At 57.1% G+C, this 25496-nt stretch overlaps 1 protein-coding gene across 1 annotated transcript; it reads right to left on the bottom strand.

Moving 5' to 3' along the window:
* Nucleotides 1-572: 572 nt before the first annotated feature.
* On the bottom strand, nt 573-25496 carry LOC125687789 (pre-mRNA-splicing factor ATP-dependent RNA helicase DHX16-like; the record flags this gene model as incomplete). The annotated part of the gene is given in 20 exon segments (XM_048933052.1): nt 573-628; nt 631-734; nt 1701-1768; nt 2236-2351; nt 4056-4221; nt 5578-5718; nt 6520-6672; nt 6825-6923; nt 9164-9374; nt 10520-10635; nt 13948-14058; nt 15742-15930; nt 17031-17255; nt 19214-19468; nt 20556-20612; nt 21478-21631; nt 23794-24017; nt 24639-24658; nt 24661-24742; nt 24744-25496. Coding segments are annotated over 20 exon segments (2748 nt in total), but the record flags the coding sequence as incomplete, so codon positions are not given.

Raw genomic sequence — 25496 nt, 5'->3', positions numbered from 1 at the left:
CCCACATTGAGCAGCACCAGGACCCCCCCCCAAATATCCCCACATTGAGCAGCACCAGGACCCCCCCAATATCCCCACATAGAGCAGCACCAGGTCTTCCCACTTCCCCCCCCCCAAATATCCCCACATTGAGCAGCATCAGGACCCCCCCCCAAATATCCCCCACATTGAGCAGCACCAGGACCCCCCCCAATATCCCCACATTGACCAGCACCAGGTCTTCCCACTTCCCCCCCCCCCAAATATCCCCACACAGAGCAGCACCAGGACCCCCCATCTGCCCCCCCCCCCCCCGTGTCCCCACCTGGTTGTAGACGTTGAGCAGCACCAGGTGGTCCCCCCCCGCCCCCCCCTCCCAAATATCCCCACATTGACCAACACCAGGACCCCCCTCCCAAATATCCCCACACAGAGCAGCACCAGGACCCCCCCCCCAAATATCCCCACATTGACCAACACGAGGACCCCCCCTCAAATATCCCCACATTGAGCAGCACCAGGACCCCCCCCCCCCAAATATCCCCACACAGAGCAGCACCAGGACCCCCCATCTGCCCACCCCGTGCCCCCACCTGGTTGTAGACGTTGAGCAGCACCAGGTGGTCCCCCCCCGGGATGTAGAAGCCAGGCGGGCGCTGTCTGCGTGCAGCACTCGATCTTTGGGCCGGTAAAAGACGGCGTTGTTCACCGACAGCATGGCTGCCACTGTCAGCACCTCCTCTGTGCAGCCGTACCTGGGGGGGGTTGGTGTTGGGGGGGGGGGACACCCAGAGGGGGCACCCAGAGGGATGGGGACACACAGAGTGGTCAATGGGGACACCCATAGAAATGGGGACACCCAGAGGGGACATCCATAGGGGACAATGGGGATACCTATAGGAATGGGGACACCCATAGGAATGGGGACACCCAGAGGGGTCAGTGGGGACACCCAGAGGGGACACAAAGGAGACAACCATAGGGAACGCTCATAGGAGACACCCATAGGGGACAATGGGGGCACCAATAGGGGACACTCATAGGGGACACCCAGAGGGGACACCCAGAGGGATGGGGACACCCAGAGGGGACAAGGGGGACACCCATAGGGGACACCCAGAGGGGACATCCATAGGGGATGGGGATACCCATAGGGGACATAAAGGGGACACCCATAGGGGACACAAAGGAGACACCCAGAGGGGACACAAAGGAGACACCCAGAGGGGACACCCAGAGGGGACACACATAGGGGATGGGGACACACATAGAGGACAGTGGGGACACCAATAGGAGACACTCATAGGGGATACCCATAGGGGACAACTATAGGGGACAATGGGGACACACAAAAGGGGCATCCATAGGGGACAGGGGGGACACCAATAGGGGACACTCACAGAGGACACCCATGGGGGACAATGGGGACACTCATAGGGGACATAAAGGGGACACCCATAGGGGACACCCATAGGGGACACCCATAGGGCACACCCATAGGGGATTGAGACGCTCATAGGGGACAATGGGGACACCCATAGGGGACAATGGGGACACCCATAGGGCACACCCATAGGGGATGGGGACACCCATAAGGATAGGGACACCCATAGGGATGGGGACACCCATAGGAAACAATGGGGACACCCATAGGGATGGGGACACCCATAGGGGACAGCCATAGGTGACAATGGGGACAATGGGGACAGGGTTCCACTCACTGCTCGGACGCGAGGATCATTTTGGCCAACATGGGCTCCACCGGCAGCTCCGCCATGCGCCGGCCCAGCTGGGGACCAGTATGACCCAGTATCAACCAGTATGAACCATTACCAACCAGTATGACCCGCTACCAACCAGTATGACCCGCTACCAACCAGTATGACCCACTACCAACCAGTATGACCCACTACCAACCAGTATGACCCACTACCAACCAGCCCAGTGCCACCAGGAACGCATCCCAGTGCTCCCAGTAACAGCCCAGCACTCCCATTTCCACCCCAGTCCCATCCCAGTCCCCTCCCAGTCCCCTCCCAGCTCTCCCAGTCCCCTCCCAGTACCTCCAGTCTCTCCCAGTCCCACCCCAGTCCCTCCCAGTCCCATCCCAGTGCTCCCAGACCCATCCCAGTCCCTCCCACTCCCACCCCAGTCCTCCCAGTCCTATCCCAGTTCCATCCCAGTCCTCCCAGTTCCACCCCAGTCCCTCCCAGTCCTCCCAGTCCTATCCCAGTCCCTCCCAGTCTGTCCCAGTACCGTGGTGAGCTCCCCGAGGTGGTTGAGGGCCCCGAGGGCGTAGAGCTGCTCCAGCGCCAACAGCAGAGCCTCGTGGGGCGGGGGGTCGAGGAAGTCGAAGTGGATGAGGTCATTGAATGCCTGGGGGGGCACCCGGCGTCACCCAGTGTCACCCAATGGCACCTCAGTGTCACCCAATGCACCCGATGGAACCCCAATGGTACCCCCGTGGCACCCAATGGTAGCCAATGGAGCCCAATGGAACCCAGTGGAATCTCAGCGGCACCCAATGGCACCCAGTGTCACTGCAGCGTCACACAATGGCACCCAATGGAACTCAATGGCACCCAATGAAACCCAATGGCACCAATGGAACTCAATGGAACCAAATGGAACTCAATGGAACACAATGGCACCCAATGGAACTCAATGGAACCCAGTGGCACCCAATGGAACCCAATGGAACCCAATGGAACTCAATGGCACCCAATGGCACCCAATGGAACCCAATGGAACTCAATGAAACACAATGGAACTCAATGGAACACAATGGCACCCAATAGAACCCAGTGGCACCCAATGGAACCCAATGGAACCCAACGGAACTCAATGGAACACAATGGCACCCAATGGAACCCAATGGAACTCAATGGAACACAATGGCACTCAATGGAACACAATGGCACCCAATAGAACCCAGTGGCACCCAATGGAACACAATGGCACCCAATGGCACCCAATGGAACTCAATGGAACACAATGGCACCCAATGGAACTCAATGGAACACAATGGAACCCAATAGAACCCAATGGAACTCAATGGAACACAATGGCACCCAATGGAACTCAATGGAACACAACGGCACCCAATGGCACCCAATGGAACTCAATGGCACCCAATGGAACTCAATGGAACACAATGGCAGCCAATAGAACCCAGTGGCACACAATGGCACCCAATGGAACCCAATGGAACCCAATAGAACTCAATGGAACACAATGGCAGCCAATAGAACCCAGTGGCACCCAATGGAACACAATGGAACCCAGTGGCACACAATGGAAAACTATGGTACCCAATGAAACTCAATGGAACCCTATGGCAGCCAACAGAACCCAATGGAACCCAGTGGCACCAATGGAACCCAATGGAACTCAATGGAACCCAATGGCACCCAATGGAACCCAGTGGAACTCAATGGAACCCTATGGCACCCATGGAACCCAATGGAACCCAATGGAACTCAATGGAACTCTATGGCAGCCAATAGAACCCAGTGGCACCCTACGGCACCCAATGGAACACAATGGAACCCAGTGGCACCCAATGGAACCCAATGGCACCCAATAGAACACAATGGAACCCAATGGAACACAATGGCCCCATAGTGCCCCCATAGTTCCCACAGTGCCCCCATAGTTCCCACAGTGCCCCTATAGGTTCCATAATGGTCCCATAATGCCCCTATAGTTCCCACACTGACCCTATAGATCCCATAATGGCCCCATAGATCCCATTGTGCCCCCACAGGTCCCACAGTGCCCCTATAGGTCCCACTGTTCCCCCTATGGGTCCTGTAACAACCCCACAGTGCCCCGATAGTTCCCACAGTGCCCCCTATAGGTCCCACAACGGCCCCATAGTGCCCCCATAGTTCCCACAGTGCCCCCATAGGTCCCACAACGGCCCCATAGTGCCCCCATAGTTCCCACAGTGCCCCCATAGGTCCCATAACGGCCCCACAGTGCCCCCATAGTTCCCACAGTGCTCCTATAGGTCCCATAACGGCCCCCACAGTGCCCCCAAAGTTCCCACAATGCCCCGATGCCCCCCCCCCCCTCACCCAGGCTCTTGAGCAGCAGCACGAGGCAGCCCAGGTCGGCGCGCTGGATTTCGGGCACGGCCGTTTCCTCCAGTTCGTGTTGGAAAGCCCAGGCCGTGTAAAGGCGGAAACATTTCCCAGGAGCCACGCGGCCAGCCCGCCCTGCGCGCTGATTGGCTGAGGCCTGCGAGGGGGGTTATGGGATGGAGGCGGGGTGTGAGGTGAGGTGAGCTGTGTGCTGATTGGCTGAGGGCTGCTGGGGGGGTGGGGAGGGTATTACAGGGTGGGGATTGGGCGGGAAGCGAGCTGCGCGCTGATTGGCTGAGGGTTGTGGGAGTATTATGGGATGGTGATGTATTATGGGATGGTGGTGGGGCATGAGGTGAGCTGCGTGCTGATTGGCTGAGGGCTGCTGGGGGGGATATTATGGGATGGCAGTGTATTATGGGATGGCGGTGGGGCGTGAGGTGGGCTGCGTGCTGATTGGCTGAGGGCTGCTGGGGGGGATATTATGGGATGGCAGTGTATTATGGGATGGCAGTGGGGCGTGAGGCGAGCTGCGCGCTGATTGGCTGAGGGTTGTGGGAGTACAATGGGATGGTGATGTATTATGGGATGGCGGTAAATTATGGGATGGCGGTGGGGGTGTGAGGTGAGCAGCATTCTGATTGGCTGAGACTTGCGGAGGGGGTATCATGGGATGGAGGTGGGGTATGAGTCGAGCTGCGTGCTGATTGGCTGAGGGCTGCTGGGGAGATTATTATGGGATGGCAATGTATTACGGGATGGCAGTATATTATGGGATGGCGGTGGGGCACGAAGCGAGCTGTGTGCTGATTGGCTGAGGGCTGCAGGGGGGGGATATTATGGGATGGTGATGTATTATGGGATGGTGGTGGGGTGTGAGCCGAGCTGCGCACTGATTGGCTGAGGGCTGCAGGGGGGCTTATTATGGGATGGCGGTGTGTTATGGGATGGCGGTGGGGCGTGAGGTCAACCGCACTCTGATTGGCTGAGGCTTGTGGGGGGGGTATTATGGGATGGCGATGGGGGGCTTGTGGGGTTCTGGGGTGTTTGTGGGGTTATGAGATGGTTTTATAGGGTTATGGGGTTCTTATGGGGTTGTGCGAGTGATGATGGGGTTATTGGGTGCTTATGGGGTGCGTATGGGGTGATGGTGTACTTGTGGGGTTATAGGGTTCTTATGGGGTTATGGGGTGTTCACGCTGTTATGAGATGGTTTTATGGGGTTATGAGCTTCTTACGGGGTTCTTACAGTGTTATGTGAGTGATGATGGGGTTATTGGGTGCTTATGGGGTGCGTATGGGGTGATGGTGTACTTATGGGGTGATGGTGTACTTATGGGGTTATGGGGTGTTCACGCTGTTATGAGATTGTTTTATGGGGTTATGGCGTTCTTATGGGGTTATGTGAGTGATGAGGGGGTTACAGGGTTCTTATGGGGTGCTTATGGGGTTCCTATGGGGTGATGGGGTGCTTTTCTGTGTTCCCGGGTCTGTCAGAAGGGGGCGCTGTTACCCTGGAGCAGGGAGTGACGATGAGGGACTCCATGCCGGTCCTGGCGCTGTAACTCTTCTGCTTACAGAACCCGGGGTCCAAAACGTAAACGATGCCATCGATGGTCAGCGACGTCTCCGCGATGTTCGTCGCCACCACCACCTGCGGGGGGAAACGAGAAGCCACGCCCACTTCCGGGGGTCATGCCTCATTAAGCCACGCCCACTTCCGTGGGGGGGGGGTGTCATGCTTCATTAAGCCACGCCCACTTCCGGGGAGTTCCCCCCTCAAAAGTGCCCACTTCAGGGGATGGGGACAATGCATTTTTGTGGGTGGGCCCACATCCTTTCTTAAAGGGGTAACGCCTCCCTCTACGTCACACCCTTTTCCTTAAAGGGGCAATGCCTTTTTGTGGGGTGGGCCCACACCATCTCATAAAGGGGCAAAACCTCTCCCCAGGCCACACCTCTTCCATAAAGGGGGCAATACATTTTCAGTGAGGTGGGCCCACACCCTTTTTTACAGGAGCCACAACCCCTATGCCACACCTCCCTCCTTAAAGGGGCAATACCTTCTTTTGGGATCTTAAAGCGGCAACATCACTCCCCTTTCCCACACACCCCTTCTTAAAAGGGCAATGCAGTTTTTGTGGAGTGGGCCCACACCCTTTTTTAAAGGAGTAACACCGCTCTCCATGCCACACCCCTTCCCTTAAAGGGGCAATACATTCTTCTGGGATGGGCCCACATCTTCTCTTAAAGGGATATCACTCCCCTTGGCCACACACCCCATCTTAAAAGGGCAGTGCATTTTTTGTGGAGTAGGCCCACACCCTTTCTTAAAGGGACAACTCCCCTCCCCAGGCCACACCCCCTCTTAAAGGGGCAAAACACGCTCAGTGTGGTGGGCCCACCCTCTGACTTAAAGAGACCCCAACCTTTCTCTTAAAGGGACAACGCTCACCTTGCGGGCTCCCGGCGGCGTGGGCTCAAAGATACGAGCCTGCATGTCGGAGGGGAGGTTGGCATAGATGGGCAGCACCAGCAGCTCCGCCATCTTGGAGCCCAGGCGGCGGCAGCGCTCCTGCAGCAGCTCCACACACGCCTCAATCTCCTCCTGTTTGGGGGGGGGGGGGGGGGGGTATCAATAATGGGAGACATCAGAGGGATGCGGACGCCCCATGGGTGTGGGGACAGCAGGGAGATGAGGTGGGGAGGGACAGCGGGGGGGGGGGTTGGGGGTCGTGGGGGTGGGGGAGGGAAGCCCACCTGCCCAGTGAGGAAGACCAGGATGTCCCCCGGGGGCTGCGTGACGTGGATCTGCAGCACTGACACCACACAGGCCTCCAGGTAATCGGCCTCGGGTGCCTGGGATGGGGAGAAAAGGGGGGGGGGGGGGGGATGTGGGGAGGGGACGTCAGAGGGCAAATCCACACGTCCCCATATCCCCCCCCATGTCCCCATATTTCCCATATCCCCCCATATCCCCCCCACATCCCCCCATATCCCCACACCCTCATATCCTCCCTTGTCCCCGTATCCCCCCATATTCCCCCATGTCCCCATATCCCCCCCAACATCTCCATCCCCCCATGTCCCCATACCCCCCCATCCGCCCATACCCCCCACATCTCCAGCCCCCCATATCCCCCCATCCTCTCACATCCCCATATCCCCTCATATCCCCCCATATTCTCCCCCATCCCCCCATATTCCCCCATATCCCCCCACATCTCCATCCCCCCCCTGTCCCCATGTCCCCCAATGCCTCCAAGACCCCAAGTTCCCCAGTGTCCCCCAACACCCCCATACCCCCCAATGTCCCCATGTCCCCCAAAGTCCCCGTGGCCCCCAAGACCCCAAGATCCTCCAAGACCCCCAAGACCCCAACATTCTCCAAGATGCCAACGTCCCCAAGACCCCAAAGTCCTCAAGACCCCAATGTCCTCCAAGACTCCCAAGACCCCAACATCCCCCAAGACCCCGAAGTCCCCAGGACCCCAACATCCTCCAAGACCCCAAAGTCCCCAGGACCCCAACATCTTCTAAGACCCCAACATCCTCCAAGACCCCAAGGTCCCCAAGACCTCAACGTCCTCCAAGACCCCCAAAACCCCAACATCCTCCAAGACCCCAACATCCTCCAAGACCCCCAACATCCTCTAAGACCCCAACATCCCCAAGACCCCAACATCCTCCAAGACCCCAACATCCTCCAAGACCCCAAAGTCTCCAGGACCCCAACATCTTCTAAGACCCCAACATCCTCCAAGACCCCAAGGTTCCCAAGACCTCAACGTCCTCCAAGACCCCCAAGACCCCAACATCCCAACATCCTCCAAGACCCCCAAGACCCCAAGACCCCAACGTCCCCAAGACCCCCAAAAGACCCCAAGACCCCAACGTCCCCAAGACCCCAACATCCTCCAAGACCCCAAGGTCCCCAAGACCTCAATGTCCTCCAAGACACCCAAGACCCCAAGATCCCAACATCCTCCAAGACCCCCGAAGTCCCCAGGACCCCAACATCCCCAAGACCCCAACATCCTCCAAGACCCCAAGGTCCCCAAGACCCCAACATCCTCCAAGACCCCCAACATCCTCTAAGACCCCAAGGACCCCAAGACTCCAACATCCTCCAAGACCCCAAAGTCCCCAAGACCCCAACATCCTCCAAGACCCCAACATCCCCAGGACCCCAACATCTTCTAAGACCCCAACATCCTCCAAGACCCCAACATCCTCCAAGACCCCAAGGTCCCCAAGACCCCAACGTCCCCAAGACCCCAACATCCCCAAGACCCCAACATCCTCCAAGACCCCAAGGTCCCCAAGACCCCAACGTCCTCCAAGACCCCCAAGACCCCAAGATCCCAACATCCTCCAAGACCCCAACATCCTCCAAGACCCCAAAGTCTCCAGGACCCCAACATCTTCTAAGACCCCAACATCCTCCAAGACCCCAAGGTTCCCAAGACCTCAACGTCCTCCAAGACCCCCAAGACCCCAACATCCCAACATCCTCCAAGACCCCCAAGACCCCAAGACCCCAACGTCCCCAAGACCCCCAAAAGACCCCAAGACCCCAACATCCTCCAAGACCCCAACATCCCCAAGACCCCAACGTCCCCAAGACCCCAACGTCCTCCAAGACCCCCAAGACCCCAAGATCCCAACATCCCCCAAGACCCCGAAGTCCCCAAGACCCCAACATCCTCCAAGACCCCAACATCCTCCAAGACCCCAAGGTCCCCAAGATCCCAACATCCTCCAAGACCCCAAAGTCCCCAGGACCCCAACATCTTCTAAGACCCCAACATCCCCAAGACCCCAACGTCCCCAAGACCCCAACATCCCCAAGACCCCAACATCCTCCAAGACCCCAACGTCCCCAAGACCCCAACATCCCCAAGACCCCAACATCCTCCAAGACCCCAATGTCCTCCAAGACCCCAAAGTCCCCAACATCCCCAACACCTTCTAAGACCCCAACATCCTCCAAGACCCCAACGTCCCCAAGACCCCAACATCCTCCAAGACCCCAACGTCCCCAAGACCCCAACATCTCCAAGACCCCCAAAGGACCCCAAGACTCCCCCACCCCCCACCTTGGTGTAGTAGATGTCTACAGGGAAGCGACGCCCGGGGATGCGGAAGACGGGAGCGTCGTCGAAGAAGGCGGAGAACCTTTGGGTGTCCAAAGTGGCCGAGGCCACCAGGACCTTCAGCTCGGGTCGGAACCGAGCGATGTCCTTCACCAGCCCAAAGAGAACGTCCGTGTGCAGCGTGCGCTCGTGGGCCTCGTCCACCATGATGACGCTGCGGGGGGATTCGGGGACGTTGGGGTGGGTTTGGGGACGTTGGGGATTTGGGGAGGTTGGGATGGATTTGGGGACAGTGAGATGGATTTTGGGACACTGGGATGGATTTGGAGACACTGGGATGGATTTGGAGACGACGTGTTGGGTTTGGGGACGTTGAGTTGGATTTTGGGAGGTTGAGATGGGTTTGAGGACGTTGAATTGGATTTGGGGACTTTGGGGTGGATTTGAGGATGATGTGTTGGGTTTGGGGACATTGAGTTGGATTTGGGGACGTTGAGATGGGTTTGGGGACACTGAGATGGATGTGGGGACGTTGGGATGGATTTTGGGAGGTTGAGTTGGGTTTGGGGACGTTGGGATGGATTTGGAAACACTGAGATGGATTTGGGGACGACGTGTTGGGTTTGGGGATGTTGGGGTGGATTTAAGGATGTTGAGTTGGATTTGGGGAGGTTGAGATGGGTTTGGGGATGTTGGGATGGGTTTGGGGACACTGGGGTGGACTTGGGGACGACTTCTTGGATTTGGGGACGTTGGGATGGATTTGAGGACGTTGAGTTGGGTTTGGGGACGTTGGGCTGGATTTGGGGATGTTGGGGTGGGTTTGGGGATGTTGGGATGGATTTGAGGACGTTGAGTTCGGTTTGGGGATGTTGGGCTGGATTTGGGGATGTTGGGGTGGGTTTGGGGACGTTGGGGTGGATTTGGGGACACTGAAGTGGGTTTGGGGACACTGAGATGGACTTGGGGACATTGGGGTGGATTTGGGGATGATGTGTTGGGTGTAGGGACGTTGGGTTGGGTCCCCAATGCTCCCAACGCCCCCAATGCCCCCATTGTCCCCAAAACCCCCAACGTCCCCAACAGCCTCAGTGCCCCCAACGCCCCCAATGCCCCCAATGTCCCCAACGCCCCCGATGTCCCCAACGCCCCCAATGTCCCCACTGTCCCCAATGTCCCCAGTCTCCCCAATTGCCCCAATGCCCCCAATTGCTTCAATGCCCCCATTGTCCCCAATGCCCCCAATTGCTTCAAAGCCCCCATTGCCCCCAGTGCCCCCAACGCCCCCAATGCCCCCAGTTGCCCCAACGCCCCCAGTGTCCCCAACGCCCCCGATGTCCCCACTGTCCCCAGGGCCACCTGTACGACGCCAGGTCGGGCTCGGTGAGGAACTCCCTCAGCAGCATCCCGTCCGTCATGTACTTCAGCACCGTGCGCTCCGACGTGCAGTCCTCAAACCGGATGCTGTACCCCACCTGGGGGTCCCCAAACGTCCCCAACGTGTCACACGGCCGTCCCCAAATGTCCCCAGCACGTCCCCATGGACAGCGTACAGCTCCGTGTCCCCCCCATGTCTTCACCTCTCACTGATCTCTCCATGTCCCCATATCCCCCCCGTGTCCCCCACTGTCCCACTGACCCCCACTGTCCCCACGTCCTGCTGTCCCCATGTCCCTCCCATGTCCCCATATCCCCCCAATGTCCCCCAGTGTCCCACTGACCCCCATTGTCCCCACATCCTGCTGTCCCCATGTCCCTCCCATGTCCCCATATCCCCCCAATGTCCCCCAGTGTCCCACTGACCCCCACTGTCCCCACGTCCTGCTGTCCCCATGTCCCTCCCATGTCCCCATATCCCCCCAGTGTCCCCCACTGTCCCACTGTCCCCACGTCCTGCTGTCCCCATGTCCCTCCCACGTCCCCACATCCCCCCAGTGTCCCCCAGGCTCCCATTGACCCCCCACTGTCCCCACATCCTGCTGTCCCCATGTCCCTCCCATGTCCCCATATCCCCCCAATGTCCCCCAGGCTCCCACTGACCCCCACTGTCCCCACGTCCTGCTGTCCCCATGTCCCTCCCACGTCCCCACATCCCCCCAGTGTCCCCCAGGCTCCCACTGACCCCCATTGTCCCCACGTCCTGCTGTCCCCATGTCCCTCCCACGTCCCCACATCCCCCCAGTGTCCCCCAGCCTCCCATTGACCCCCCACTGTCCCCACGTCCTGCTGTCCCCATGTCCCTCCCATGTCCCCATATCCCCCCAATGTCCCTCAGTGTCCCACTGACCCCCACTGTCCCCACATCCTGCTGTCCCCATGTCCCTCCCATGTCCCCATGTCCCACAATGTCCCCCAGGCTCCCACTGACCCCCACTGTCCCCACGTCCTGCTGTCCCCATGTCCCTCCCATGTCCCCATGTCCCACAATGTCCCCCAGGCTCCCACTGACCCCCACTGTCCCCACGTCCTGCTGTCCCCATGTCCCTCCCATGTCCCCATATCCCCCCAGTGTCCCCCAGTGTCCCACTGACCCCCATTGTCCCCACGTCCTGCTGTCCCCATGTCCCCCCCATGTCCCCATATCCCTCAGTGTCCCCGCGTCCCAGATGTCCCCATATCCCTTTGATGTCCCCAAATCCCCATGTCCCCTGATGTCCCCACATCCCCCCCATGTCCCCATGTATGTCCCAATGACCCCCAGTGTCCCCCCATCCTGGTGTCCCCATGTCCCCCCCCATGTCCCCATATCCCCCGATGTCCTCATGTCCCCCAGTGTCCTCATGTCCTGATGTCCCCATATCCCTTTGATGTCCCCAGCTCCCATTGTCCCCCATCGTCCCCATGTCCCCCAGTGTCCTTATATCCCCCCTCACCCTCCAGTGAGCCCCCCACCCCATACACCCCTCCCCTGACCCCCCCCAACCCCCCATGTCCCCCAGTGTTCCCACAATCCCCCCATGTCCCCAATGACCCCAAGGTCCCCAAGTCCCCCTGATGTCCCCATATCACAATACCCCTCCTTACCCCCAAATTCCCCCCTCACCCCCCACATCCCATTGACCCCCTCCACCCATACAACCCCATAACCCTCCCCTTACCCCCCATGTCCCTCCAATGTCCCCATATCCCCCCAGTGTCCCCCAGGCTCCCACTGACCCCCACTGTCCCCATGTCCTGCTGTCCCCATGTCCCTCCCATGTCCCCACATCCCCCCAGTGTCCCCCAGGCTCCCACTGACCCCCATTGTCCCCACGTCCTGCTGTCCCCATGTCCCTCCCACATCCCCGTATCCCCCGATGTCCCCAAATCCCAATGTCCCCTGATGTCCCCACATCCCCCCATGTCCCCATGTCCCACAATGTCCCCATGTCCCACTGACCCCAAGTGTTTCCAGTGTTCCCAGTGTCCCCACATCCCCCCATGTCCCCATATCCCCCAGTGTCCCCACGTCCCGATGTCCCCGTATCCCCCGATGTCCCCAAATCCCAATGTCCCCTGATGTCACATCCCCCCCATGTCCCCATGTCCCACAATGTCCCCATGTCCCAATGACCCCACTGTCCCCCCATCCTGGTGTCCCCATGCCCCCCCATGTCCCCACATCCCCCGATGTCCTCATGTCCTCCAGTGTCCGCATGTCCTGATGTCCCCATATCCCTTTGATGTCCCCAGCTCCCATTGTCCCCCATCGTCCCCATGTCCCCCAGTGTCCTTATATCCCCCCTCACCCTCCAGTGACCCCCCCACCCCATACACCCCTCCCCTGACCCCCCCCAACCCCCCATGTCCCCCAGTGTTCCCACAATCCCCCGATGTCCCCAATGACCCCAAGGTCCCCAAGTCCCCCCTTACCCCCATATCCCAATACCCCCCCTTTACCCCCAAATCCCCCCCTCACCCCCCACATCCCATTGACCCCCTCCACCCCAAACAACCCCATAACCCCCCCCCTTACCCCCCATGACCCCAATGTCCCCACATCCCCCTGATGTCCCCAATGTCCCCCCAATGTCCCCAAGTCCCCCCTTACCCCCATATCCAAATACCCCCCCCTTACCCCCAAATCCCCCCCTTACCCCCCACATCCCATTGACCCCCCCACCCCATACACCCCCCCGACCCCCCTTGACCCCCCCCTCACCCCTCCATGTCCCCAATGTCCCCCCAATGCCCCCAATGTCCCCCCCTTACCCCCATATCCCAATACCCCCCCTTACCCCCAAATCCCCCCCTTACCCCCCACATCCCATTGACCCCCCCCCACCCCATACACCCCCCCGACCCCCCTTGACCCCCCCCTCACCCCTCCATGTCCCCAATGTCCCCCCAATGCCCCCCCTTACCCCCATATCCCAATACCCCCCCTTACCCCCAAATCCCCCCCTTACCCCCCACATCCCATTGACCCCCCCCCACCCCATACACCCCCCCGACCCCCCTTGACCCCCCCCTCACCCCTCCATGTCCCCAATGTCCCCCCAATGCCCCCCCTTACCCCCATATCCCAATACCCCCCCTTACCCCCAAATCCCCCCCTTACCCCACATCCCATTGACCCCCCCCACCCCATACACCCCCCCGACCCCCCTTGACCCCCCCCTCACCCCTCCATGTCCCCAATGTCCCCCCAATGCCCCCCAATGTCCCCCCTATGCACCCATATCCCAATACCCCCCCTTACTCCCAAATCCCCCCCTCACCCCCACATCCCATCGACCCTCCCCCACCCCATACACCCCCTGACCCCCCTGACCCCCCCCCACCCCCGAACCCCCCCCATTTGTCACCTCGTTGCCCAGTTTGGTGCCCATCTCCACGGCCACCCGTGCAGCCACGCTCATGGCAGCCACGCGCCTTGGCTGCGTCACCCCGATCTTCATCCCCTGCCGTGTGTATCCCTGGGTGGGGGGCAAATATAGGGCTGGGGGGGGGGCTTCCATTGCCCCCCAACCCTTTTATGGCCCCCACACACTCCCCCCCCCATCCTCCTAACACCCCCCAAGCCCTTGATCTGCCCCCGTACCCCCTCCATAATGCCCCAAACCCCCCCACCCTAATCCCTTTATTTGCCCCCCCCACCTCACCATCAACCCCCCAACCCCCCCCAAATCCATCCCCTATTGCCCCCCAGCCCCTTTATTTACCCCCCCACCCCCCATAAACCCCCATAACCCCACACATCCACCCCCTATTGCCCCCCAACCCCTTTATCTCCACTCCCAACCCCCCATTACCCCCATCCCCTCCCCTGTTGCCCCCCAACCCCTTTATTTGCCCCCCTCCTCCCCTCCAAACCCCCAAATCCATCCCCTATTGCCCCCCAGCCCCTTTATTTACCCCCTCACCCCCCAATACCCCCCATAACCCCACACATCCACCCCCTATTGCCCCCCAACCCCTTTATGGCCCCCCACACTCCCCCCCACCCTCCTAATGCCCCCCAAGCCCTTGATCTGCCCCCCGTACCCCCTCCATAATGCCCCAAACCCCCCCACCCTAATCCCTTTATTTGCCCCCCCACCTCACCATCAACCCCCCAACCCCCCCCCCAAATCCATCCCCTATTGCCCCCAGCCCCTTTATTTCCCCCCCCACCCCCTCCATAGCCCCCCATAACCCCCCAAATCCATCCCCTATTGCCCCCCAACCCCTTTATCTCCCCCCCAACCCCCCCATAACCCCCCATCTCCTCCCTATTGCCCCCCAACCCCTTTATTTGCCCCCACCTCCCCTCCAACCCCCCCAAATCCATCCCCTATTGCCCCCCAAGCACTTTATCCCCCCCAGCCCCCCTATAACCCCCCATTGCCCCCCATCTCCTCCCCTACTGCCCCCCAACCCCTTTATTTGCCCCCCTCCTCCCCTCCAACCCCCACAAATCCATCCCCTACTGCCCCCAGCCCCTTTATTTCTCCCCCACCCCCTCCATAGCCCCCCATAACCCCCCAAATTCATTCCCTATTGCCCCCCAAGCCCTTTATCTCCCCCCCAACCCCCCATAATCCCCCCCATCCCCTCCCCTACTGCCCCCCAGCCCCTTTATTTGTCCCCCCAGTCCCCCATAACTCCCCATTACCCCTCATCTCCTCCCCTATTGCCCCCCAACCCCTTTATTTGCCCCACCTCCCTTTCAACCCCCCCCAAATCCATCCCCTATTGCCCCCAGCGCCTTTTTTTCCCCCCATAACCCCCCAATACCCCCCATCCCCTCCCCTTCTGCCCCCCAGCCCCTTTATTTGCCCCCACAGCCCCTTCAACCCCCCCAAATCCATCCCCTATTGCCCCCCACCCCCTTTCTCTCCCCCCCCAGCCCCCCATTACCCCCCATCTCATCCCCTATTGCCCCAGCCCCCTTATTTGCCCCCCTCCCCCCATAACCCCCCATAACTCCCCCAAATCCATCCCCTATTGCCCCCATCCCCTTTCTCTCCCCCCCCAGCCCCCCATTACCCCCCATCTCATCCCCTATTGCCCCAGCCCCCTTATTTGCCCCCCTCGCCCCATAACTCCCCCAAATCCATGCCTTATTGCCCCCCACCCCCTTCATCTCCCCCCCCAGCCCCCCATAACCCCATTCCCACCTCCTCGTGAAGATATTGGGGGATTTGGGTGGTCTTCCCGGATCCAGTTTCCCCTTCTATCACCAGGATTTGATGCTGGTTGATGGCAGCCACCAATTCATCCCGGTAAGGGAAAATGGGAAGGGAGCGACGAACCTCCTGAGCTGAACGACGACGACGCTCCGATTCCGGCACCGGGGCGGGGGCTTCCTGGGTCCCAAATCCAACGTCAGACCCCCAAAATTCACCCAGGGGGATCGAGACCACCATCCACAGCCCCAAATCCCCCATGTTGAGCCCCCAAATACCTCCCAGGACCCCAAAAACCCCATTTATTGCCCCTAAATACCCCCCAGGACCCCCAGATCCCCCATTTCTGCCCCCCAACCCCCTCAAATCCCCCTTTATCCCACCCAGGACCCCCCAGATCCCCCATTTCTGACCCCCAAATCCCCCCCAACCCCCTCAAATCCCCCTTTATCCCTCCCAGGACCCCACAGATCCCCATTTCTGCCCCCCCAACCCCCTCAAAAGCCCCTTCATTCCTCCCAGGACCCCCAAATCCTCCCTTTCTTCCTCCCCAACCCCCTCAAATCCCCCTTTATCCCACCCAGGACCCCTCAGATCCCCCATTTCTGCCCCCCAACCCCCTCAAATCCCCCTTTATCCCTCCCAGGACCCCCCAGATCCCCCATTTCGGCCCCCAAATGCCCCTCAGCCCCCTTAAAAGCCCCTTTAACCCTCCCAGGACCCCCCAGATCCCCCATTTCTGACCCCCAAATCCCCCCCAACCCCCTCAAATCCCCCTTTATCCCTCCCAGGACCCCACAGATCCCCATTTCTGCCCCCCCAACCCCCTCAAAAGCCCCTTCATTCCTCCCAGGACCCCCAAATCCTCCCTTTCTTCCTCCCCAACCCCCTCAAATCCCCCTTTATCCCTCCCAGGACCCCTCAGATCCCCCATTTCTGCCCATCCAACCCGATCAAAAGCCCATGAACCCTCCCAGGACCCCCAGATCCCATGTTTCTGCCCCCCAACCCCCTCAAAAGCCCCTTTATCCCTCCCAGGACCCCCCAGATCCCCCATTTCTGCCCCCCAACCCCCTCAAAAGCCCTTCATCCCTCCCTGGACCCCCCAGATCCCCCATTTCTGCCCCCCAAATCCCCCCCAACCCCCTCAAATCCCCCTTTATCCCACCCAGGACCCCCCAGATCCCCATTTCTGCCCCCCAGCCCCCTCCAAAGCCTCTTTATCCCTCCCAACCCCCCCCAGATCCCCCATTTCTGCCCCCCAAATCCCCCCCAAACACCTTCTCAGGCTCTGTGCCCTTCATCTGCACGGCGCTGACGAACTGAATCATCTCATCCTCCTCCAGGATGAAGTCGTAATCGGGGGGGGGTCGACGCTGGGCGGCATCGCGAGCCCCGAAACGCAGAGCTGCAGCCCCCATCCTTTCCTCTTCCCATCGCCTTTGCTCATCCCTGGGGGCCAAACGTTCCTCCTCTGCACCGGGATCCTCGCGTTCTGGGATTTTCTGAACAGCGATGGAGAGAAATGAGGGGAAAAAGAGACAAAAACGGGGTGGGAAATGGGCAGAATTGGGGCTTTTTGGTGGTGAACGACCTCAAATCAGCCCCAAAATGCCCCACATTGGGGATTTTTGGTGCCCAAAGACCCCAAACCATGCAAAAATCGCCCCAAACTGGGGATTATTGGTGTCCAAAGACCCCAAACCATGCAAAAATCGCCCCAAATGGGGGATTTTTGGTGCCCAAAGACTTCAAACCATACAAAAAGTGCCACAAATGGGGGATTTTTGGTGCCCAAAGACCTCAAACCATACAAAAAGTGCCTCAAATGGGGGATTATTGGTGCCCAAAGACCTCAAATCACTCCAAAATTGCCCCAAACTGGGGATTTTTGATGCCCAAAGACCTCAAACCATACAAAAAGTGCCCCAAATTGGGGATTTTTGGTGCACAAAGACCTCAAACCATACAAAAAGTGCCACAAATGGGGGATTTTTGGTGCCCAAAGACCTCAAATCTCCCCAAAACTGCCCCAAATTGGGGATTTTCAGTACCGAAAGACTCCAAACCATGTCAAAACCACCCAAAACTGACAGCATTCAGTGCCGAAAGACCCCAAACAGGGGTCCCCTATCCCAAAACCAGCGAGTAGTTGGGATTTCCAGTCCCAATCCATTGAGTAGTTGGGATTTCAGTCCCAAACCAACAAGTAGTTGGGATTTTCAGTCCCAATCCAGTGAGTAGTTGGGATTTCCAGTCCCAAACCATCAAGTAGTTGGGATTTTCAGTCCCAAACAGCCAAGTGGTTGGGATTTTCAGTCCCAATCCATTGAGTAGTTGGGATTTCCAGTCCCAAACCAGTGAGTAGTTGGGATTTCCAGTCCCAAACTGCCAAGTAGTTGGGATTTCCAGTCCCAAACCAACAAGTAGTTGGGATTTCCAGTCCCAATCCATTGAGTAGTTGGGATTTCAGTCCCAAACCAACAAGTAGTTGGGATTTTCAGTCCCAATCCATTGAGTAGTTGGGATTTCCAGTCCCAAACCAGTGAGTAGTTGGGATTTCCAGTCCCAAACTGCCAAGTAGTTGGGATTTCCAGTCCCAAACCAACAAGTAGTTGGGATTTCCAGTCCCAAACCAGTGAGTAGTTGGGATTTTCAGTCCCAAACTGCCAAATGGCTGGGATTTTCAGTCCCAAACCAGCGAGTAGTTGGGATTTTCATTCTCAGCACAACCAAAACCATCACGTAGTTGGGATTTCCAGTCCCAAACCAACAAGTAGTTGGGATTTTCAGTCCCAAACTGCCAAGTAGTTGGGACTTCCAGTCCCAAACCAGTGAGTAATTGGGATTTTCAGTCCCAAACCAACAAGTAATTGGGATTTTCAATCCCAGCACCCCCAAAACCAACAAGTAGTTGGGATTTCCAGTCCCAAACCAACAAGTAATTGGGATTTCCAGTCCCAAACAGCCAAGTAGTTGGGATTTTCAGTCCCAATCCAACAAGTAGTTGGGATTTTCAGTCCCAATCCATTGAGTAGTTGGGATTTCCAGTCCCAAACCATCACGTAGTTGGGATTTTCAGTCCCAAGCCAACAAGTAGTTGGGATTTTCATTCCCAAACCATCAAGTAGTTGGGATTTCCAGTCCCAAACCAACAAGTAATTGGGATTTCCAGTCCCAAACCAACAAGTAGTTGGGATTTCCAGTCCCAAACCAACAAGTAGTTGGGATTTCCAGTCCCAAACCAACAAGTAATTGGGATTTCCAGTCCCAAACAGCCAAGTAGTTGGGATTTCCAGTCCCAAGCCAACAAGTAATTGGGATTTCCAGTCCCAATCCAACAAGTAGTTGGGATTTCCAGTCCCAAACAGCCAAGTGGTTGGGATTTTCATTCCCAACTCCCCCAAAACCACCTGAATTTGTGATTTTCACTCCCACCCCACCGCTTCCCCTCCCTGCCCACCTTATCCCGTGTCTCCTCAGGCATGTAGTAGCGGTTGCTCTTCTCCAGCTTTTCCTTCTCTCCCGCCCTCTTGTATTCCCGTGCCAAATCCCGCACTCTCCGCTTGTATTCCAGCTCCCGACGCTCGGAACTCGTTAGGGTTTCTTCCCCAAAAAGATATTCCTCGTCAGCAATCTCCGCTTCCAGCTCCTCCAGTTTGTCCTGTTCCCTTTTGGCCAAATATTCCCGTCGGGATTTCTTGCGGAGCTCGGGAACCTGAGGATGGATTTGGGATGGATTCAGGGTTTGGGGTGGGGGGGATCCATGGGAGTGGGATTTGGGATGAGCGGGGTTGGGTTGGGTGGATTTGAGGTTAGGGGGGATCCATTGGAAGAGGATTTGGGATTAAAGGGGTTTGGTTGGGTCTTGGAGCTTGGGAACCTACAGATCGAGTGGATTTGGGGTTTGGGGGGATCCATTGGAAGAGGATTTGGGATTAGAGGGGTTTTGTTGGGTCTTGGAGCTTCAGAACCTACAGATTGAGTGGATTTGGGGTTTTAGGGGATCCAATGGAAGAGGATTTGGGATTAAAGCGGTTTGGTTGGATCTTGGAGCTTCGGAACCTACAGATTGAGTGGATTTGGGGTTTTAGGGGGATCCAATGGAAGAGGATTTGGGATTAAAGGGGTTTGGTTGGATCTTGGAGCTTCGGAACCTACAGATCGAGTGGATTTGGGGTTTTAGGGGGATCCATTGGAAGAAGATTTGGGATTAGAGGGGTTTGGTTGGCTGTGGGAGATCAGGGATGTGGAAATTGAGTGGATTTGGGGTTTTAGGGGATCCATTGGAAGAGGATTTGGGATTAGAAAGAGTTGGTTGGATCTTGGAGCTTGGGAACCTACAGATTGAGTGGATTTGGGGCTTTAGGGGATCCAATGGAAGAGGATTTGGGATTAAAGGGGTTTGGTTGGATCTTGGAGCTTCAGAACCTACAGATTGAGTGGATTTGGGGTTTTGGGGGGATCCATTGGAAGAGGATTTGGGATTAAAGGGGTTTGGTTGGGTGTGGGAGATCAAGGATGTGGAGATTGAGTGGATTTGGGGTTTGGGGGGATCCATTGGAAGAGGATTTAGGATTAGAGGGGTTTGGTTGGATCTTGGAGCTTCAGAACCTACAGATTGAGTGGATTTGGGGTTTTAGGGGATCCAATGGAAGAGGATTTGGGATTAAAGGGGTTTGGTTGGGTCTTGGAGCTTCAGAACCTACAGATTGAGTGGATTTGGGGTTTTGGGGGATCCACTGGAAGAGGATTCAGGATTAGTGGGGTTTGGTTGGGTGTTGGGAATAGTTTTGGGGGCTCACCATGGTTTTTTGGTCTTCTTCAGCAACTTTGAGGCGTTTTTGGGCTTCTTCATAGGCCTGGGAATGGGGGAAGAAAGGAAACGGGGTGAGGCCCCAAATCCCAACCAGAGACCCCCAAATAACTTCTGACCAACCCTAAATCCCATCCACGATTCCAAAATCTCACCCGGAATCCCCACTCCCAACCAGTGACCCTTAAATCCCATTCTAACCCCATCTAAAAACCCACAAATCCTATCTGGGAACACCAACAAGAGCATCAACTACCTCTGTCTCTACCGAGGGAACCCTAAATCCCATCCAGAAGAACCAAACCCAACCACAAAACCCTAAAATCCCACCCAAGGACCCCTAAATCCCATCCAGAAGGCCCAATCCCAACAAACAAGCCCCTCAAATCCCATTCAAGGACCCATAAATCCCATCCAGAAGACCCAATCCCAACCACAAACCCCTCAAATCCCAGTGGGGATCCCTAAATCCCATCCGGGAACAACAATAAAAGCCTCAAATCCCACCCAAGGACCCCTAAATCCCATCCAGAAGACCCAATCCCAACCACAAACCACTCAAATCCCATCCAAGGACCCCTAAATCTCACCCAGAAGGTCCAATCCCAACCCTCAAATCCCAGTTGGGATCCCTAAATCCCATCCAGGAACACCAATAAAAGCCTTAAATCCCACCCAAGGACCCCTAAATCCCATCCAGAAGACCCAATCCCAACCACAAACCCCTCAAATCCCAGTTGGGATCCCTAAATCCCATCCGGGAACACCAATAAAAGCCTTAAATCTCACCCAAGGACCCCTAAATCCCATCCAATAGACCCAACCCCAACCCCAAAACCCCTAAATCCCGGTTGGGACCCTTAAATCCCACCCAGGGACCCCAAATTCCTCCTGCCCCCCCCCCCCAAGACCTTGGCATCGGGGCGGGTGAGGACGTTGCGCGTGCGGTCGCGGTCGCGGCGGCGGAGACGTTCAGCAAAGGCGTCACGTTCCTCCAGGTCCCGAAGACGTTCCCGTTCCGACGCTTCCCATTCTGCCTCTGGTTCTTCTGAGGGTTCCGGAGCTCTGAGGGGATATTTTGGGGTGTTGAAAATAAATGGGGGGCACCCATGACACAAAAGAAGACAACACAAAGTTACTGACTGAGAAAAACCCAATAGGAACCCAATAACCCAGAAGAACAAAATAAGAGGACCCCAAAACCAAAGGAGAGCTCCTACAACCCCAAAAGAACCCAAAACGAACCCAACAACCTACTGAAACCCAACAGGAACCCAATTACCCAAAAGAACCCAATAATTGGATCCCAAAACCCAAAGGAGAGCCCCTGTAACCCCAAAACGAACCCAACAACCTACTGAAACCCAACAGTAACCCCATTACCCAAAAGAACCCAATGAGAGAACCCCAAAACCCAAAGGAGAGCTCCTACAACCCCAAAAGAACACCAAAACGAACCCAACAATGTAATGAAATCCAACAGGAACCCATTAATCAAAAGAACCCAATAAGTGGATCCCAAAACCCAAAGGAGAGCTCCTGTAACCCCAAAAGAACCCCAAAAGAACCCAACAACCTACTGAAACCCAACAGGAACCCAATAACCAACAGGAACCCAAAAAGTAGACCCCAAAACCCAAAGGAGAGCTCCTGTATCCCTAGAAGAACCCAAAAAGAATCCGACAACCTACTGAAACCCAACAGGAACCCCATTACCCAAAAGAACCCAATGAGAGGATCCCAAAACCCAAAGGAGAGCTCCTGTATCCCTAGAAGAACCCAAAAAGAATCCGACAACCTACTGAAACCCAACAGGAACCCAATAAGCAGACCCCAACACCCGAAGGAGAGCTCCTATAATCCCAAAGAACCCCAATAACAAAGAGGAACCCAAAAACCAACAGGAACCCAATATGACCCTAATAACCAAGAGGAACCCAACACAACCCCAATAATGAAGAGGACCCCAAAAAACAAGAGGCACTCAACACAACCTCAACAACCAACATGAATCCCAGAGAACCCCAATAACCCATAGGAACACAACACAACCCCAATAATGAAGAGACTCCAACAACCAAGAAGAACCCAACAGAACCCTGTAACCAAGAAGAACCAAAAAGAACCCAAATAATGAAGAGAACCCCAAAAAACAAGAGGCACTCAACACAACCTCAACAACCAACAGGAATCCAAGGGAACCCCAATAACCCATAGGAACACAACACAACCCCAATAATGAAGAGACTCCAACAACCAACAGGAACCCAGCAGGACCCCCAAAAACCAAGAAGAACCCAACAGGACCCCAATAATGAAGAGGACCCCAATAACCAACAGGAACCCAACAGATCCCCAATAATGAAGAAGACCCCAATAACCAAGAGGAACCCAACAGGACCCCAATAACCAAGAAGAACTCAACAAGACCCCAAAACCCATAGGAACCCAATAGGACCCCAATAATGAAGAGGACCCCAATAACCAAGAGGAACCCAATAGAACCCCCAAAAACCAAGAAGACCCCAACAGGACCCCAATAATGCAGAGGACCCCAAGAACCAAGAGGACCCCAACAGGACCCCAATAACCAAGAAGAACTCAACAAGACCCCAAAACCCATAGGAACCCAATAGGACCCCAATAATGAAGAGGACCCCAATAACCAAAAGGAACCCAACAAAACCTCAATAATAAAGAGGACCCCAACAACCAGCAGGAACTCAACAGGACCCCAATAAACCCAGAGGACCCCAATAAACCCACAGGAACTCAATAAACCCACAGGAACCCAACAGATCCCCAATAATGAAGAGGACTCCAACAACCAACAGGAACCCAACAGGACCCCAATAATGCAGAGGACCCCAATAACCAAAAGGAACCCAACAGGACCCCAATAATGCAGAGGACCCCAACAACCAAGAACCCAACAAGACCCCAAAACTCATAGGAACTCAACAAGACCCCAATAATGAAGAGGACCCCAACAACCATGAAGACCCCAACAGGACCCCAATAAACCCATAGGAACCCAACAGGCGCCCAATAACGATGAGGACCCCAAGAACCAAGAGGGACCCCAACAGGACCCCAATAAACCCATAGGAACCCAACAGGCCCCCAATAACAATGAGGACCCCAAGAACCAAGAGGACCCCAACAGAACCCAAGCAACCACCCCGTCCCCAGTCTCTCCAGCTTCCCCTGACCCCAGCCCTACTGACGGTGCTGGGGACGGCTCGGGGCTCTCCTTGTCAGGCGATTCGGATCGGCGACGGCGCAGATGGCGACGGCGACGACGCTGTGGGGTGGGGATGGGGTCGGACCTCCGCTCATCATCCTCATCGTCGCTCTCTATGGGGCGGTAACCTTGACTGCGGCGCTGCAGCTCCAGTGCTGCCCTCTCGGCTGCCCGCCCTGGGGGCTCCTTGGGGGGCTCTCGGGGCACCTGGGGGGCGGGGCTTTTCGTTAGGTCACGCCCCCTTTTCTTTGGCCACGCCCCCTCCTTTCTTGGCCACACCCACCTTGTAATGGCCAATCGCTGACAGGAACCCAATTGGCAGCAGCCAACCCACACTCTGCCACATTCACTGATAAACCCCGCCCCAGATGTAAGCCCCGCCCATATCTTAGCATGGCCACGCCCACAAACCACTCCAAACCACGCCAACTCAATAGAAGCCATGCTTGTCTTCCTATAGGCCACGCCCCCTGCCATGCCCCCGCACCAATCACTGAAGCTGCCCCCTATTTAAGCCCCACCCCCACCCAATAAGCTCCACCCCCAAGCCCCGCCCACATACTGGAAAAGCATGCTTGTCTTCCTATAGGCCACACCCTCTGCCTCTCATGACCCCTCCCAGGCAATCACGTGACCTCCCCCCCTCTTTACGCCCCACCCCCCATACGACAAGCCCCGCCCCCCCCCCCAAGCTCCTCCCATTCTCACCGGATGCTCCACTCATTCAAACCAGAAACTCCACACACTCAATACCGGAAGCCCGTTCCACCAAGTCCCGCCCTCCCCCCGGAAGCCCCTCCCCCCCTCTCCGGAGCCCGGCCCGCGCACCTTTCCCCACAGCTCCTCGCGAACTCTCTGACGCGCGGCTCCTCCACCCGCAGCGCCTCCGTCTCCCTCAGCCGCTCCAGCAGCTCCTCTACGCTCCGGCTCCGCCGCCGCCAGAGCTACCAGGAAAGCGGGGACGTGGCGGCCGCTCATCCCCAGCAGCTCTTGCAGCTCCCCCGCCACCCATCGCTCCAGCGCGGCCGCCATGTTCCCACTTCCGGCGCCGCTATGCTCCCACTTCCGGCCGCCTCGACGATTTTCACTTCGTTTTCTGCGCCGCGCCACTCTGCGCATGCGCCCTGTCCACATAGCCCCGCCCTTTCCTCACCTGCACTTCCGGCCTCTGCCGAAGCGCAAAAACCGGCTCCGTATCAAAAGCCTTGTAAAGACATAAAAATTTCTTCAGGAAAAGAATCACCGCTTTCCGAACTCTTAATGGACTTTGGGTTTTATTGGCGCTTTGCACTGCCCATAGGGCGGCTGGAGCTGGCCGCAGCTTCGTTGCCATGGCGACTGTTGGAGGCCGCAGGGTGTGTTGCTGTGGAGACTGGAATAGGCCTTAGGCCTGCGTTTCCATGGTGACAGTGGGAGGCCGCAGGCTTTGTTTCCGTGGTAACAGCAGTAGGCCTCGGGCTTCATTACCATGGCAACGGGAGCAGGCCGCAGGCTTTGTTTCCACGGTGATACAACTAGGCCCTTTGCTTCCTTTCCATGGTAACACGCACAAGCCGCAGGCTTCATTTCCACACTGACACTAGTAGGCCTCAGGCTCCGTTTCCATAGCAACGCAAGCAGGCCACGGCCTTCTGCCGCCATTTTGTCCCCCACCCCCTTCGTGCCCCCCCCCAGCGCGAAGCCTCC

Source organism: Lagopus muta, unplaced genomic scaffold (assembly GCF_023343835.1).
Source record: "Lagopus muta isolate bLagMut1 unplaced genomic scaffold, bLagMut1 primary scaffold_215, whole genome shotgun sequence".
NCBI classification, from domain to species: domain Eukaryota; kingdom Metazoa; phylum Chordata; class Aves; order Galliformes; family Phasianidae; genus Lagopus; species Lagopus muta.
This window is presented reverse-complemented; position numbering and strand designations above follow the sequence as displayed.